The following is a 13,886-nucleotide window of genomic DNA, read 5'->3' as shown; positions in this document are numbered from 1 at the left end:
TGCCAAGAAAGGAAGGAAAATATATTTGCTTAACAAGAGTGATAGGGCACAAATCGCAGAATATCTGAGTGACCACCATCAAACGTTCATTTCTGAGGAAGAGGATGTGGAACAAAAATGGAAAAAATTCAGAAACATCGTCCAGTACGCCTTAGATAAGTTCGTACCGACTAAGGTCCAAAGCGAGGGGAAAGATCCACCGTGGTAAAACAATCATGTACGAAAGGTACTACGGAAACAAAGAAAGCTTCATCATAGGTTTAAGAGTAGTCGAATCATAGCTGATAAGGAAAAGCTGAACGAAGCGAAAAAGAGCGTAAAGAGAGCAATGAGAGAAGCATTCAACGAATTCGAACATAAAACATTGGCAAACAATCTAAACAAGAACCCTAAAAAGTTTTGGTCATATGTAAAATCGGTAAGCGGATCTAAATCCCCTATTCAGTCACTCGTTGACCACGATGGCACCGAAACAGAGGACGACCGAAGAAAGGCAGAAATACTGAATTCAGTGTTCCGAAACTGTTTCACTGCGGAAAATCGTAACACGGTCCCTGACTTCAGCCGTCGCACGGACGCCAAAATGGAAAATATTGAAATAAACGATATCGGAATTGAAAAACAACTGCTATCACTTAGTAGCGGAAAAGCATCCGGACCAGACGAGATACCCTTAAGATTCTACAGTGATTATGCTAAAGAACTTGCCCCCTTTCTATCAGCAATTTATCGTAGATCGCTGGAAGAACGTAAAGTACCTAGCGACTGGAAGAAAGCGCAGGTCGTTCCCATTTTCAAGAAGGGTCATAAATCAGATGCGAATAATTATAGGCCTATTTCGCTTACGTCAATCTGTTGTAGAATAATGGAACATGTTTTGTGTTCTCGTATTATGACGTTCTTAGATAATACAAATCTCCTTCATCATAACCAACATGGATTCCGCAAACAGAGATCATGTGAAACTCAGCTCGCCCTATTTGCCCAAGAAATTCACAGTGCCGTAGACACTGGCGAGCAGATTGATGCCGTATTCCTGGACTTCAGGAAGGCATTTGATACGGTTCCGCACTTACGTTTAATGAAAAAAATACGAGCTTACGGAATATCGGACCAGGTTTGTGATTGGATTCAGGATTTCCTAGAAGAAAGAACTCAACATGTCATTCTTAACGGTTCAAAATCTGCAGATGTAGAGGTAATTTCGGGAGTACCGCAAGGAAGCGTGATAGGACCTTTATTGTTTACAATATACATAAATGACTTAGTTGACAACATCGGTAGCTCCGTGAGGCTATTTGCAGATGACACGGTTGTCTACAAGAAAGTAGCAACATCAGAAGACTCGTACGTACTCCAGGAAGACCTGCAGAGGATTAATGCATGGTGCGACAGCTGGCAGCTTTCCCTAAACGTAGATAAATGTAATATAATGCGCATACATAGGGGCAGAAATCCATTCCAGTACGATTATGCCATAGGTGGTAAATCATTGGAAGCGGTAACGACCGTAAAATACTTAGGAGTTACTATCCGGAGCGATCTGAAGTGGAATGATCACATAAAACAAATAGTGGGAAAAGCAGGCGCCAGGTTGAGATTCATAGGAAGAATTCTAAGAAAATGTGACTCATCGACGAAAGAAGTAGCTTACAAAACGCTTGTTCGTCCGATTCTTGAGTATTGCTCATCAGTATGGGACCCTTACCAGGTTGGATTAATAGAAGAGATAGACATGATCCAGCGAAAAGCAGCGCGATTCGTCATGGGGACATTTAGTCAGCGCGAGAGCGTTACGGAGATGCTGAACAAGCTCCAGTGGCGGACACTTCAAGAAAGGCGTTACGCAATACGGAGAGGTTTATTATCGAAATTACGAGAGAGCACATTCCGGGAAGAGATGGGCAACATATTACTACCGCCCACATATATCTCGCGTAATGATCACAACGAAAAGATCCGAGAAATTAGAGCAAATACGGAGACTTACAAGCAGTCGTTCTTCCCACGCACAATTCGTGAATGGAACAGGGAAGGGGGGATCAGATAGTGGTACAATAAGTACCCTCCGCCACACACCGTAAGGTGGCTCGCGGAGTATAGATGTAGATGTAGATGTTATGAAGAAAAGGAAAGTGTGTGCATAGTTTGTCTGCATACATCTTGTCTCCCAAACTAAAATGATGATCATGCATTCCTGCCATGACTTCATTGAAATGCAGAATGTGGACAGTTACTTTTTGAACAAAATCATCATGAGTCATAAGACTTGGAGTTGTTAATATGAGCCAGTCACAAAACAACAAAGTGCAGAAATTCAATTTCATGCCATAACCAACATTCAACCCAATGTGATGCACTAGCCGAACAATATCATGATGAAGGACTTTTCTGATACCATCACATGGTTATATGAATGTTCTTTGCTATGTGCTAAAGTGGGGGGAGACTTGCAAGATGCCAGTATTTGCACCACTTCAAAATCTTATCAAAATCTGACAGAATATTTCTATTGTTTTCTCCTCCTCCTCCTCCTCCTCCTCCCAGATAGTGTTTTGTTACAGACAATAGCATCGTCTGCAAAAAGTCTGGGTGTTGCTATTAAAATTTCCATTCCAGATAATTAATGTATACAATCTGACAAGAAAGTGAAACACACAGAAGACATGGTCAGGTGTCAGTGTAACTTATACATGAACACATGATCAGCAGAAACGTAAATCATTAGAGTTTCCATTCTCTGTGACTGGTGGGATGGCTCCCAGAGGGCATAAGTGTGGTTCATGTTTAGTGTTGTTGTTATGCCTTGTAAGGTATAGAATGGGCACAAACATTGTCATCAGATATGGAATGATCACTACCACACCATCAGTTGGAGATTAGCAGTTGCTGTATGAGGGAATTACAGTTTCATACTTGGGCTGTCGTTAACACAACTACATGAATGGCTGCATTTGGAGTGGTGCCATGACCAGGAAGTGTGGACTGCTGACGAATGGTGTCACATTGTGTTAACCGATGAAACGCAGTTATGCACTGCCCAGATGACCATCGTTGACATGTTTGGCAGTGACATAGGGAGAAGTTCCATTCTTCTAATGTTTTGGAGAGTCTCTCCTGATGTCATAGGGTTTGGAGCCATTGGGTATGATATCATGTCACTGCCAGAAGTGATTGAGAAAACTCTGACAGCATAATGGTATGTCACAGATATCCTGTGTTCTCGTGTTATTCTGTGTGTCAGTATTGTGGTGCCATTTCTCAACAGGACAGTGCTCTTCTGTGCGTGACACATTATAACAAACTCACTGGTATATTAGCAGCAGCACTACATTACTCCTCCTCATATCCATGTGTGTTCCTTTACTGCCATTTCAGGAAATGAATAATGAAGGATTCAGTTGATAACAATCAATGGAGGATTGCTGATTGTATCATTGATTATGCAGGCCAACAATGGAAAAACTTTTTTGCTGAAATTACCCTATTCTTATGTATTGTAGGGTGGGAAATCCAAATATGACACTTAAAAAAACTGTATCGCCCACCATTTCTTCACATTTTACAGTTAAATTTATTAAATAAAGCAATTTCTTAAAGAATTTAACTGCTTTTATATAGTTAAAATAATATAAAGAGGAGGTGTAATGAATGTAGATGACATTGGTAGCACTGCTGAAAAACATTTGCTGGCAAAAAAATGTCGATTCTATTTTTGCGTTAACATATGTTGTTTTGTTTACTGTCAACCTAACCTCACTTTCCGTTTCCTGTACATGTGCTCAGTACAATGTCTAATCATGGTTGTAAAAACTAACAGTTTTTGTTATATTTGTGACAAATTTGTGATTAGAAAACACCAAAGAAACACTACAGACTTTGTGAAAAAGGTTTATATCTCATACTTTGGATCTAAACTCGATGATCAAGTTAAATATTGGGCACTGCATAAGGTATGTTATGTGTGTGTTGAAGATCTGAGAAAATGATCCAAAAAGGAGCAACCAGCCTTTAGATTTGCTGTTCCTATGATATGGAGGGAGCCAAGAAATCATTCCAATGATCGCTACTTTTGCAGTGTTGATATTACTGGTCATAATTCGAAAAACAAGAAGGTAATAAGCTACCCTAACCTTCTGTCCGCCATCCGACCAGTAGATTTGCCGGTTTCCGAACCACCAGATGATCTAAATTCTATTCAAACAGAAGTATTTTCTGATGCACAAAGTGGTTTAGATGAACCAGGTGATGGTGAATTCCATTGTAATACAGAAAGTCTAGAGCCCAAATTGTTTAATCAGACCGAGCTTAACGATTTGGTTAGGGATCTGGGCTTAATGAAACAAAAAGCTGAATTGCTTGGCTCTAGATTAAAAGAAAAGAACTTATTGGCAGTTGGAGCCAGCATATACATGTATAGAAAGAGAGAGAGCAGCAATTTTCCAAGTTTTTCAACAAGAAGATGATTTAGTGTACTACTTAGACATTCCCGGTCTGATGAATGAGTTTGATATTGAATGCAAAAAGGAAGATTGGAGACTGTTCATTGATTCATCCAAAACTAGTTTAAAGGCTCTTTTATTACACAATGGTAACATGTATGGATCTATACCTGTTGGACATTCTGTACATATGAAACAAAGCTATGAAAACCTAGAAATAGTGCTAAATAAAAAAGGCTGTTCTGCTCATGGTTGGATGATATGTGGCAATCTAAAAGTAACATGCATGCTCCGTGGTCAGCTAGGCGGCTTTACCAAATTTCCATGTTTCTTGTGTGAATAGGGCAGTAGGGCTAGGGATCAACACTGGTGCAGAAAGAAGTGGCATGTGAGGGAGTCTTTAAAAACCTGGTGGGAAGAACATTCTACACAAAAACCTTGTAGATCCATAAAACGTTCACCTATCACCTCTACAAATAAAGTTAGGCCTAATGAGACAGTTTGTAAAGCTTTGGCTAAAGATGGACCATGTTTTAAGTATCTCTGCCTAAAGTTTCCACACCTTTTAGAAGCCAAACTAAAAGACAGTGTCTTTGTCGGACTTGACATTAGAAAATTGATGTTTGATGTTAACTTTGAATCCAAAATGACCTTAAATGAGAAAGAAGCATGGGTATGTTAAGTCCCATAGTGCTCAGAGCCATTTGAGGAGCAAGGAGAGTGTTTTCAACAGAACATAAAAGTGATGGAAAAATACTACTAAGGCCGCTGGAACACCAACATGCTGTTGGTCACTTCACCAACAAAAAATGGATATTTTGTGTAAAGAAAACTTTTGTTAAAGTGACACGTTCCACATCATTACGAAATGTTGTGTTCATGATCTATGGAACAAGGATTTATGTATGTATGTACTCATGGTAGAGAAAGCTACACAAGACGCTTCAAAGAAAATACAAACCAATTCCAGCTGACAAGTGAAACCTCTATTAACACATATCATTGTTGGAAGTAGCTTAATGTAAATGCAAACCATGCTTATGTTGTAAGAAAGTGTTTCATTAATTTCCCCATTTACCATATAGCATAGGATTTTTATACTATATAATAAAAAGCATATTGCTTGAAAACTATGGGTGATACAAAAAAACTAAGGCTAGATTTGAATTCAGCTCATAAAAATCTATAAAGGTCAACTATCAAAGTAAAAAAAAGTTAAAAAAAAATTTTTTTTTTCATTGGCCTCTGTTGTTGAAATTGTTACTCCTTCCAGACTTCACTTTAGTAACATCCTGTATGCCACAATACAAAATTAACTGCTCTATGCTGAATTTTTTTATACCATGAAATATGATGCAAAAAGACTGAATATATTGTCAATTACACCCGAACACACACATGACACATCTGCATCTAGTGAACAGTGCCGGCCACCTCCAACTCCCAACTCTGACTTCTTATAGGAAAGAAACAAAGGGCTAAAGACCACACAATGATAAATTAACATTCACATAAAATAATGCCGTAAGAGAGCAAAACTTCAAAAGACAAGTGCAATATCATATCTGTGAAAAAAAAGTTCAGAATGTGATTTTCAAGAAAAATGTAAGTGAAGAAAAATTATGTACAAAACCCGTTTAACATATAGTAACTGCTGCAATTCATATGAAGGAAACAATGAATCAATAGGCACACATTAAATGAAAATCTTCAATTGTCTCCCAGCAAAATCAAATGGGCTTGTATTATTAGGCTTTTAAGAAATGTTATTGTTTGTATAATGTAATTAACAAAATGATTGAAGGTATATGTTAAATTAATTAACTTTCAGCTACACGTGATGTGGCATAGAATCTTGTTCACAAAGAAGTTAATAAACTTTAAATCAGCAAGTTTTAGTCCTTCTTATTAAACAAACTCATTATGTTCTGAGGAGTATACTTAAGAGGATCGTCATTTGATAAATATTATCATTATGAACAAACATTAAAAATTAAGTATGTGATTTATAAAATGTACACACAAATTGCAATATGTTTCAGTCTTAGTCAAATAAATATTAATGATTAGTATGCTAAGAAATGAAGAAAGCACATAAAAGGGCTTAGAAACACGTTTGTGATACACAGTTTAAATAAGTAAATGCATGTTTGTCATAAATACCTCAAAGTTTTTTACACATCCAGATGTGAACATACTTTATGTTGCAGTATTTAATTTTAATTATTCAGTTCTCTCATGGATACTGTGTTTTGTAAAGAACATAACCGACACTTACTTCATCAGTGCAGCTGAAATCTCACCTCATTGCCCATGTGGATGTGTATACAAATACACTGACTTCCTTGGAGCCTGTTGTGGAAGGATCAGGAAGCTGCACATTCAGCACAGTTGTGATTAACAGCACCACGTAGCGGAGAGTGTGTCTGCTGTGAGCCACTTGTTTGCACTGGATGACATAGCAGTGATGTAGTGTTGTGCATCAGTACTTCATAAATAACACAAAAGAAAACAGAAAGAAGCACAACGTAGAAACAATACTCAAGTTGCCTACACAGTTGAACATGTAACTACTTGTGACATGTAAAATAGCTTGAAGCAGTTCAAAGATACGATTTCATAACACACTATCACTGGGAGGATTCTCAACCAGTCTACTACACATTGCCAATCATAATAAATCATTGAATGAGTTTCTACATAAATCAAAGTGTTGAAAGTTATAATGAGTTGTTATTGCCTGACAATAAACATGAAGTTTCTTCCTCTTCTTCTTTCAGAAATTAGTGTACCGTCTCCTTCTTCTCCTGCTGTTTTACAGTCTACTGTTCCAACTAAATTTCCTCACCAAAAGTGTTGTGTAGTTCCAATAGCAATTCTTTGACAAACGTTCTTCAGTTGGGAATGTTGTTTCAAACTCTGGAGATGATGTGAAATTTTCCATTGTCCACAAATACATCCTAATCTTATCTGCCTCACTAGGAATCTGTCAACATGAAACTTAAATCATCCATTGGTAGTAAAATTGTCAATCGTTTATTGTGGTAGCAGTTATCATTGTAGTTTTCTTGCATTATCAAATCTATACCCTCTTTTATCAAGCTTAAATTAATTTAAAAATTGCGATTATGTTTGGCTTTGGCAAATTGATCTATCTCATAACATTAATTTCAAGTGGCATCATGAATTATTATATTCAGTTCAGTAGTCAGATAGACTTCTTGTTCCCGTCAGATGGAGACAGAATTTCTCTTCATCATGTTGTTTACTGTCTTGAGTATCGTCAGAATGTTCAGTGTTTGTCGATCCTGTAAGCTCTTTCTTTGGATCTGTGAATAATGTGTGAGTCATTATGGGTATCGGTCATGTTTGGTCTCCATTATCTTTGCCCTGATTTTTTATCATTAACTTTTGAATATCTGCCTTCAGCTCTTGATCCAATTTTGATTATCTGCTCCCATTCCATTGTCACATCATTACTTCCTACATTTTTGACATGATTATTGTCTATTCCTGCATCTAATGGTTCATTGTGTGTGTTTAAATTTGAACTTTTACTTGAAGTTGCTGCTACAGCTGCTATAGTTTGACTTCTGCCAACTAGCCCATATTCGTTAATAACATTCATGTTAATTCTATCTTGACTGAAATTGTCTTCATAATTAATTGCGTAACAATTCTCACTTTTTCCAGTCAAAATATGCAGACTTCACATTCAATTTATGGAATTTAGATAATAGTCTACAGCTTTTTTCTGTGCAATAATGGTTGAAAGATTGAGGCGCCACTGAGAATTCCAAATGCACTCACCATACATGGATCCTGATGATTGGGCTCCAGATCAAAAAATTGTTGCAGGATGCGATGTCCTTGTCACCAGTGTCCATATATAACATGTTGGCAGGATATAATTAGCAACAGTGCTACATTACTCTTTTTCGCCTCCAACTATCCAATTAATTCCTATCCCTTTGATCGCATTAGAGGAAGCAGACTATGAAGGATTGGGTTGTTAATGGTCACTGATTGCTGATAGTATTATTTATTATTGAAAAATGGTTACTCCTTCCAAACCGGTTCCAACTACACTTCACTTTAGTAACATCCCATATGCCACAACACAAAATTATCTACTTCACAATGAAACTTTTTAGACAATGAAAACATGACACAAATAGATAGAATATGTTGTCAATCACATATGAACACACGCATCCCATGCACCTGCATCCGGTGAATACGGTCGACCAACTACAACTCCCAACTCTGGCTGCTAACTGAATTATTACGCCTAATGTGTGCATGAAACAACACAGCAATAAAAATTCAAGATGCCTTATCAGGGGTAAAGATTAATTTTAACTGCGTGAGACAGCCTAATCAACAGTAGGTGCATTAATACATTTTTCATCTTGTGGCAATGCTAAGCAATAATGGTACAAAAATGTCAAAAAATAATAAATATTCAAACGTGTGAGGACACAGGATCCTCTTAACAAATGACCAGTGAGATCTCCATGTCTGTCTGTGGTAGAAAATATGAGGGGCCAGCTTGGGTGTCAACTCCATCTCACTGCCAGTGTCTTGGAAACAGACTATAAAATGAACACCAACAAAAGCAAAACGAGGATAATGGAATGTAGCCGAACTAAATCAGTTGATGATCAGAAAATTACATTGCACAAAATAGATCTAAAAAAAGTGTAAATACCCTTGCTTTTTTGGATCATGTTCAAATTTCATCGAGTGTTTTTGAACGATCCCTAGTGGTTCCACACTGTATAACAGCGCAGAAATTACAGTGGTGCCACGCTCCAAATGTAATACAGAGGGGTAACAGACCCCCGATGTCCTCAGACAAGGGTTGGCTTATATGTCAGGGTGCCAACAGTGTCAAAGGTTGTCAAGAATATGTGTAAATGGATGTTTCAAGGAAAGGGGTGGTTTCATTGACACCTTTTGTACCACCTCCTGTATTTTAGTGTCAATTCTGAGCAGCAGTTGTATGAAATGTTTTCCTCAACCAATCATAAGAAAATCGGGTGATTTCAGTGCTGGGCATCGCACTTCTGACCTTCACCGCAGAAGTGTCTAAGGAAGGGGTGATAGACGGGTGACATGTGGGTGGTGTAATGTCCTTCCCAACGTATGACACATCCACAGTGTCTTGAGCAGAATTATGGTGAAATTTGGTGTCAGTGTAACATCATTAAACTACTTTACACCTCACATGAACTTCTGAGCTTTGACTTTTCTTTCTTCTGTTTGTACACCTTCTAGTACAAAGCATCCCCGAACCAGAGGGTGAGTCCGCAGGGCGCTATACTTTTGCAGCCTCAGTGATGGAGGCTTTAAGCACCCGTAAGCCCTGTTTCTAAATTTTACTTCACAGTGGGGAAAATAACAAGGTTTCAAAAGAGTGTTTCGTTAATCCTTTCACACAGTGTAGATTAAGAAATAGGACAGTAAAAGTAGTAGATAAGTTTTATTATTTGGGCAACAAAATAACTGATGATGCCTGAAGTATAGAAGACCATCAAGAGAAATGATAACATTTCCAAAAAAGAGGAAGCTGCTAACATCTAATATAAATTATACCTTTCACCACTCATACCACTTCAAAACTGTAAATCAGATGTGTGTCTTTGTCTTTATCTCTGTATAGAAAACTGGAGAAAAATCGCTGCCTACACTGTAAATGTTCAGTGTTTGTTACCAAGCTTAGAGACAGTGGAAATGTTTGTATTTTGCAGTATAGAAAAATTACTGAAAACTTACCTGAAGTTTATTTCATTTCCATTTTGTAGGGTCTTCCATCAGTGAGCAGAGCAGTGATCCACAATGATGATTCTGGTGGTCAAACAAGATACAAACTCTTAGTGGAAGGTGATAACCTACGAGAAGTGATGGCAACACATGGGGTGAAGGGAACACGTACTACTTCTAATAATATTTATGAAGTGTATACAACTCTTGGTATTGAAGCAGCCAGGTAACATTTTTCAGTAATGTTGTTTTATTTGAACTCTAGTTTAAATATAATTTATATTGAACATTCCACTTAACTTGACAGTGTGAATGCACATAGAAATCAGAATTTGAAAAAAAATTATTTGATTGATGAGTAATTATACAGGTAAAAATTATTACTCATTGTTTGTGAACAACAACAAATAAAAATATTTATTTGAAGAATTACTCATTACACAAATAAAAAGGTTTATCTGTTGTTTGTGAATAAAAGGGTATACAAATAAAATAGTTTTGAAATCCAATTCTTTTTAATTTGTAACACAGATATATTTTTTCTTGCTATTAGACTAGCTTTCAGAACAATTCTCCTTTCAGACATTTCACCAGACAATTTTATTGACTTCTGAAGATTTACCATTCTGGCATATGAAAAAACATTTTCCAGATGTCAAAGGGAGTATGGAATGTTGTATCCACTGAAAAATCATCCTTGTTGAGGTTAATGATCAGAGACCTTCAGATCACAATTTCTTCAGCAAAAAATTGAGATTAATCAATTCTGTGCTAGATTTTGAATAATAATTTCACTGTGGTTCCTACATAGTTTCATCACTGGAATTTTCTGATTAGAAATTGAAAAGCGAATTTTAGAATAAAAAAATGAATTTCCTTCTTCTGTTAGAACATTATTTTCAGACTCACCACCTGATTTCTTCAGCAAATACGTACCTGAAATTTCTTATAAGCCTTCCTTGATCATGGACTGCAATGCTTTTAAATCAGGAAAAAACAGTGCTGCAATAATACTTTCATGTTTTCTCTGTGGTGTAGAAAGATGGAAAAACTCTTAAAATTGTCTGTGGATACTTTCTCAGTCAGAAGCAATATTTAACGGGACTGTCGACCAGTGTTTGTTTGCATCCTTGTACATAGTGTGGGGATGGCGCACAAATTTGTTTTCATGTTACTGCTTTGTACTGTGACCATGACAATCACACAGTGCTCCTGTAAAATTCTTGAACCGTAGTGCACTACACAAAACAGGGTGTTTCCCCAATCTGCTTAAATCAGTAGACTGAAGGTCTTGCTGAAAAATTACTTTGTTCTCAGAATAAGTTACACACTGTCTGTCCAGGGACTGTAGACCAGAGACTGCCTCATCCAAGCTTAATATTTTTTTCTTGAGCTTAGTTCATTTTGGGTTCATGGAATCTTCTGTCTGGCTTCTTCCTTGGAGCTGCAGTTGGCAGTGAGGTTTCTGTGTACTTCCTCCAATGTTGTAACATTGGGTGCTGCACCGCAATGCCACTTGTAGCCCAACATATATCTCAAACAGAAAGTGCACAAAACTGAAACGAATGTCATGTACAGTACATAAAAAAACATGTTACAATGAAAACAATTGATTATTGCCAATATAATGCAAATGCATTGTTAAAAACTATCTACTCTCAAAGTGGCGCAGGTGAACACACAAACAGGTGTAACGTTTACAAGCTTTCAGGGGCAGTGGCTCCTTCTTCTGGTGGAAGATTTTAAGGGGAAGAAAGAGGGGTGAAGGAAAAGGGCTGAAGAGGTTTAGGAAAAGGGGTACAGTTCAGAAACCTCACTCACAACCCCAGGTCAGGTGACAGATGGGATGAGAAGGAAAGATTCATCTCATCTGGTAAGTCTCGCCTGACACAGGATTCTGGGTGACTTTCCTGAACTGTACTCTTTCTAAACCTTCCCAGTCCTTTTCCTTCATCCTGCTCCCTTCTCCTTCAACTCTTCTGCCAGAAGTAGGAGCCATGGGCTCCAAAATATTAGTCACTACAAAAACAGCCCTATAACTCAATATGTTCACTTATTCACACTTGACACTGAGGGAGCAGAAATTTGAGCACGGTGACTTTGTTTCTGTAGGCTCAAAAATTCTGACATAAAATGCATTTTGTTTTTTTAATGCATTGTCTTTGTGGGACATTAACATAAAACTGTTCTCTTTTTTTTCCCATAATTGTAATTAATGTGCAAGTTTTTGCTGACAGAGTCAATTAAGTTTGTTTTATAAAACGATAATATCGTTGTTGAATGGATGCCCCAGTCAGTTATTACAAACCTAGGCCCTGAGTGCCATTGTATCTTGAATCACATCTCCAAACGTGGGAGTTTTCCCTCGCATATGCTGAACCTAGTATGCAGTAATGAGAATGAGTGCGTGAAGGTCACATCCTTCTACATTTTAATATGCAGTCACTCACTGGCAAGACTATTTTAATCAATAAGGAGTTGTTTGAAGAGTAAATAATTAATTAAACTTCCAGTGTCTTGCTAGATCTGAAACCTAGTTGTGTTCATAGCTGACATCTTGTCTGTGAGAAACTTGAAGAAATTGTGAGGGCATTACGTGCTAACAATCCATAGACATATGTCATCCTGGTTAACAAACATGAGTGAACTCACTGTTAGTTTTCACTTTTTCCTTTTACACATACAGAGCAGTAATACTATATAAATATGTCTGATATTTACTAAAGAGACCGGAAGTCATCTGTGGATACTTTGCCCTACAAAACTTGCTTGAACTACACTTATTGTAGTTACCCAATAGAAAAATATAAACCCTCCCTGATGTAGATATTCAAGCAAATGTTCCCCTAGAAAAGTTATCATACAAGAGTACAAAATTTAAATTTGTATACAAATTTTAGTTCAGAAGGGGGACATAAATTCTGAACATCATTTTAGGAAAAGAAATTGTTAACTCTGACCATGGCTTACGTAGGAGAGAGACAAGAAGGATCTTTGCTCCTTTTAATCTTACTGCTAATAACTATGATAGCCAACCTGATAGCATCGGCTATCCAAGTGATTATCTGTGAAAACAGAGCTCCCTGTCATAAGGAAAACTTCCTAGTTCCTTACGCAAGTACTAACCAGTACACTGGTCCCCAGAACACTGACAGTTTCTCTCTTAGAGCTGTCATTTCTTTACATCTCCTACACGCAAAACATAAAACATGTCCGTCGTTGCTGAACCCTTTTAAGAGTAACAGAATGGATTAATTCCTTGATCATCCTAAAATTGCATGTTAAGATTTACCCTGAATACCTAAATACATCTTGCGATGTCATTCTTACTTCCTGCTTAGCCAGGGTACGTACACAACATTGTTAGAACATGAGTGCAATACTCTCCCACTAAGCCTGAGTGTATGTTACTGCCTGTCTCATACTCTACAAAAACGCCAGATATACATTAATCTTACATCTTACAGCTACCAAAAGTCCTAAATATTATCCCTCCAAGTACCCAGGATGTCTTTAGAAGTTTCAGTTGACATTCTTATTCCGCAAATTTTGAAGTTTGTAAATAAACCTTAACTTTGAATTACTCAGGTATGAACAACTTCTTATCCTGAATAGCATATACCCCTTTTCCTCCTGCGAACTTTTATTGGTGAGCACAGCTGCCTGAGGATGATGTGT

General features: G+C 37.4%; 1 protein-coding gene across 1 annotated transcript in view; it reads left to right on the top strand.

Annotated features, from left to right (window-relative positions):
- Positions 1-13,886, top strand: part of LOC126089129 (DNA-directed RNA polymerase III subunit RPC1) — a 217,641-nt gene that overhangs the window by 181,182 nt on the left and 22,573 nt on the right. Inside the window, exon 23 of the mRNA XM_049906890.1 lies at positions 10,250-10,434. Coding sequence (XP_049762847.1) covers positions 10,250-10,434 — 185 coding nt within the window. The remainder of the gene's footprint in view (positions 1-10,249; positions 10,435-13,886) is intronic.

The sequence above is a fragment of the Schistocerca cancellata genome, chromosome 1 (assembly GCF_023864275.1).
Source record: "Schistocerca cancellata isolate TAMUIC-IGC-003103 chromosome 1, iqSchCanc2.1, whole genome shotgun sequence".
Classification (NCBI taxonomy): domain Eukaryota; kingdom Metazoa; phylum Arthropoda; class Insecta; order Orthoptera; family Acrididae; genus Schistocerca; species Schistocerca cancellata.
The sequence above is the reverse complement of the archived record's forward strand: the minus strand, read 5'-3'. Positions and strand labels throughout refer to the sequence as shown.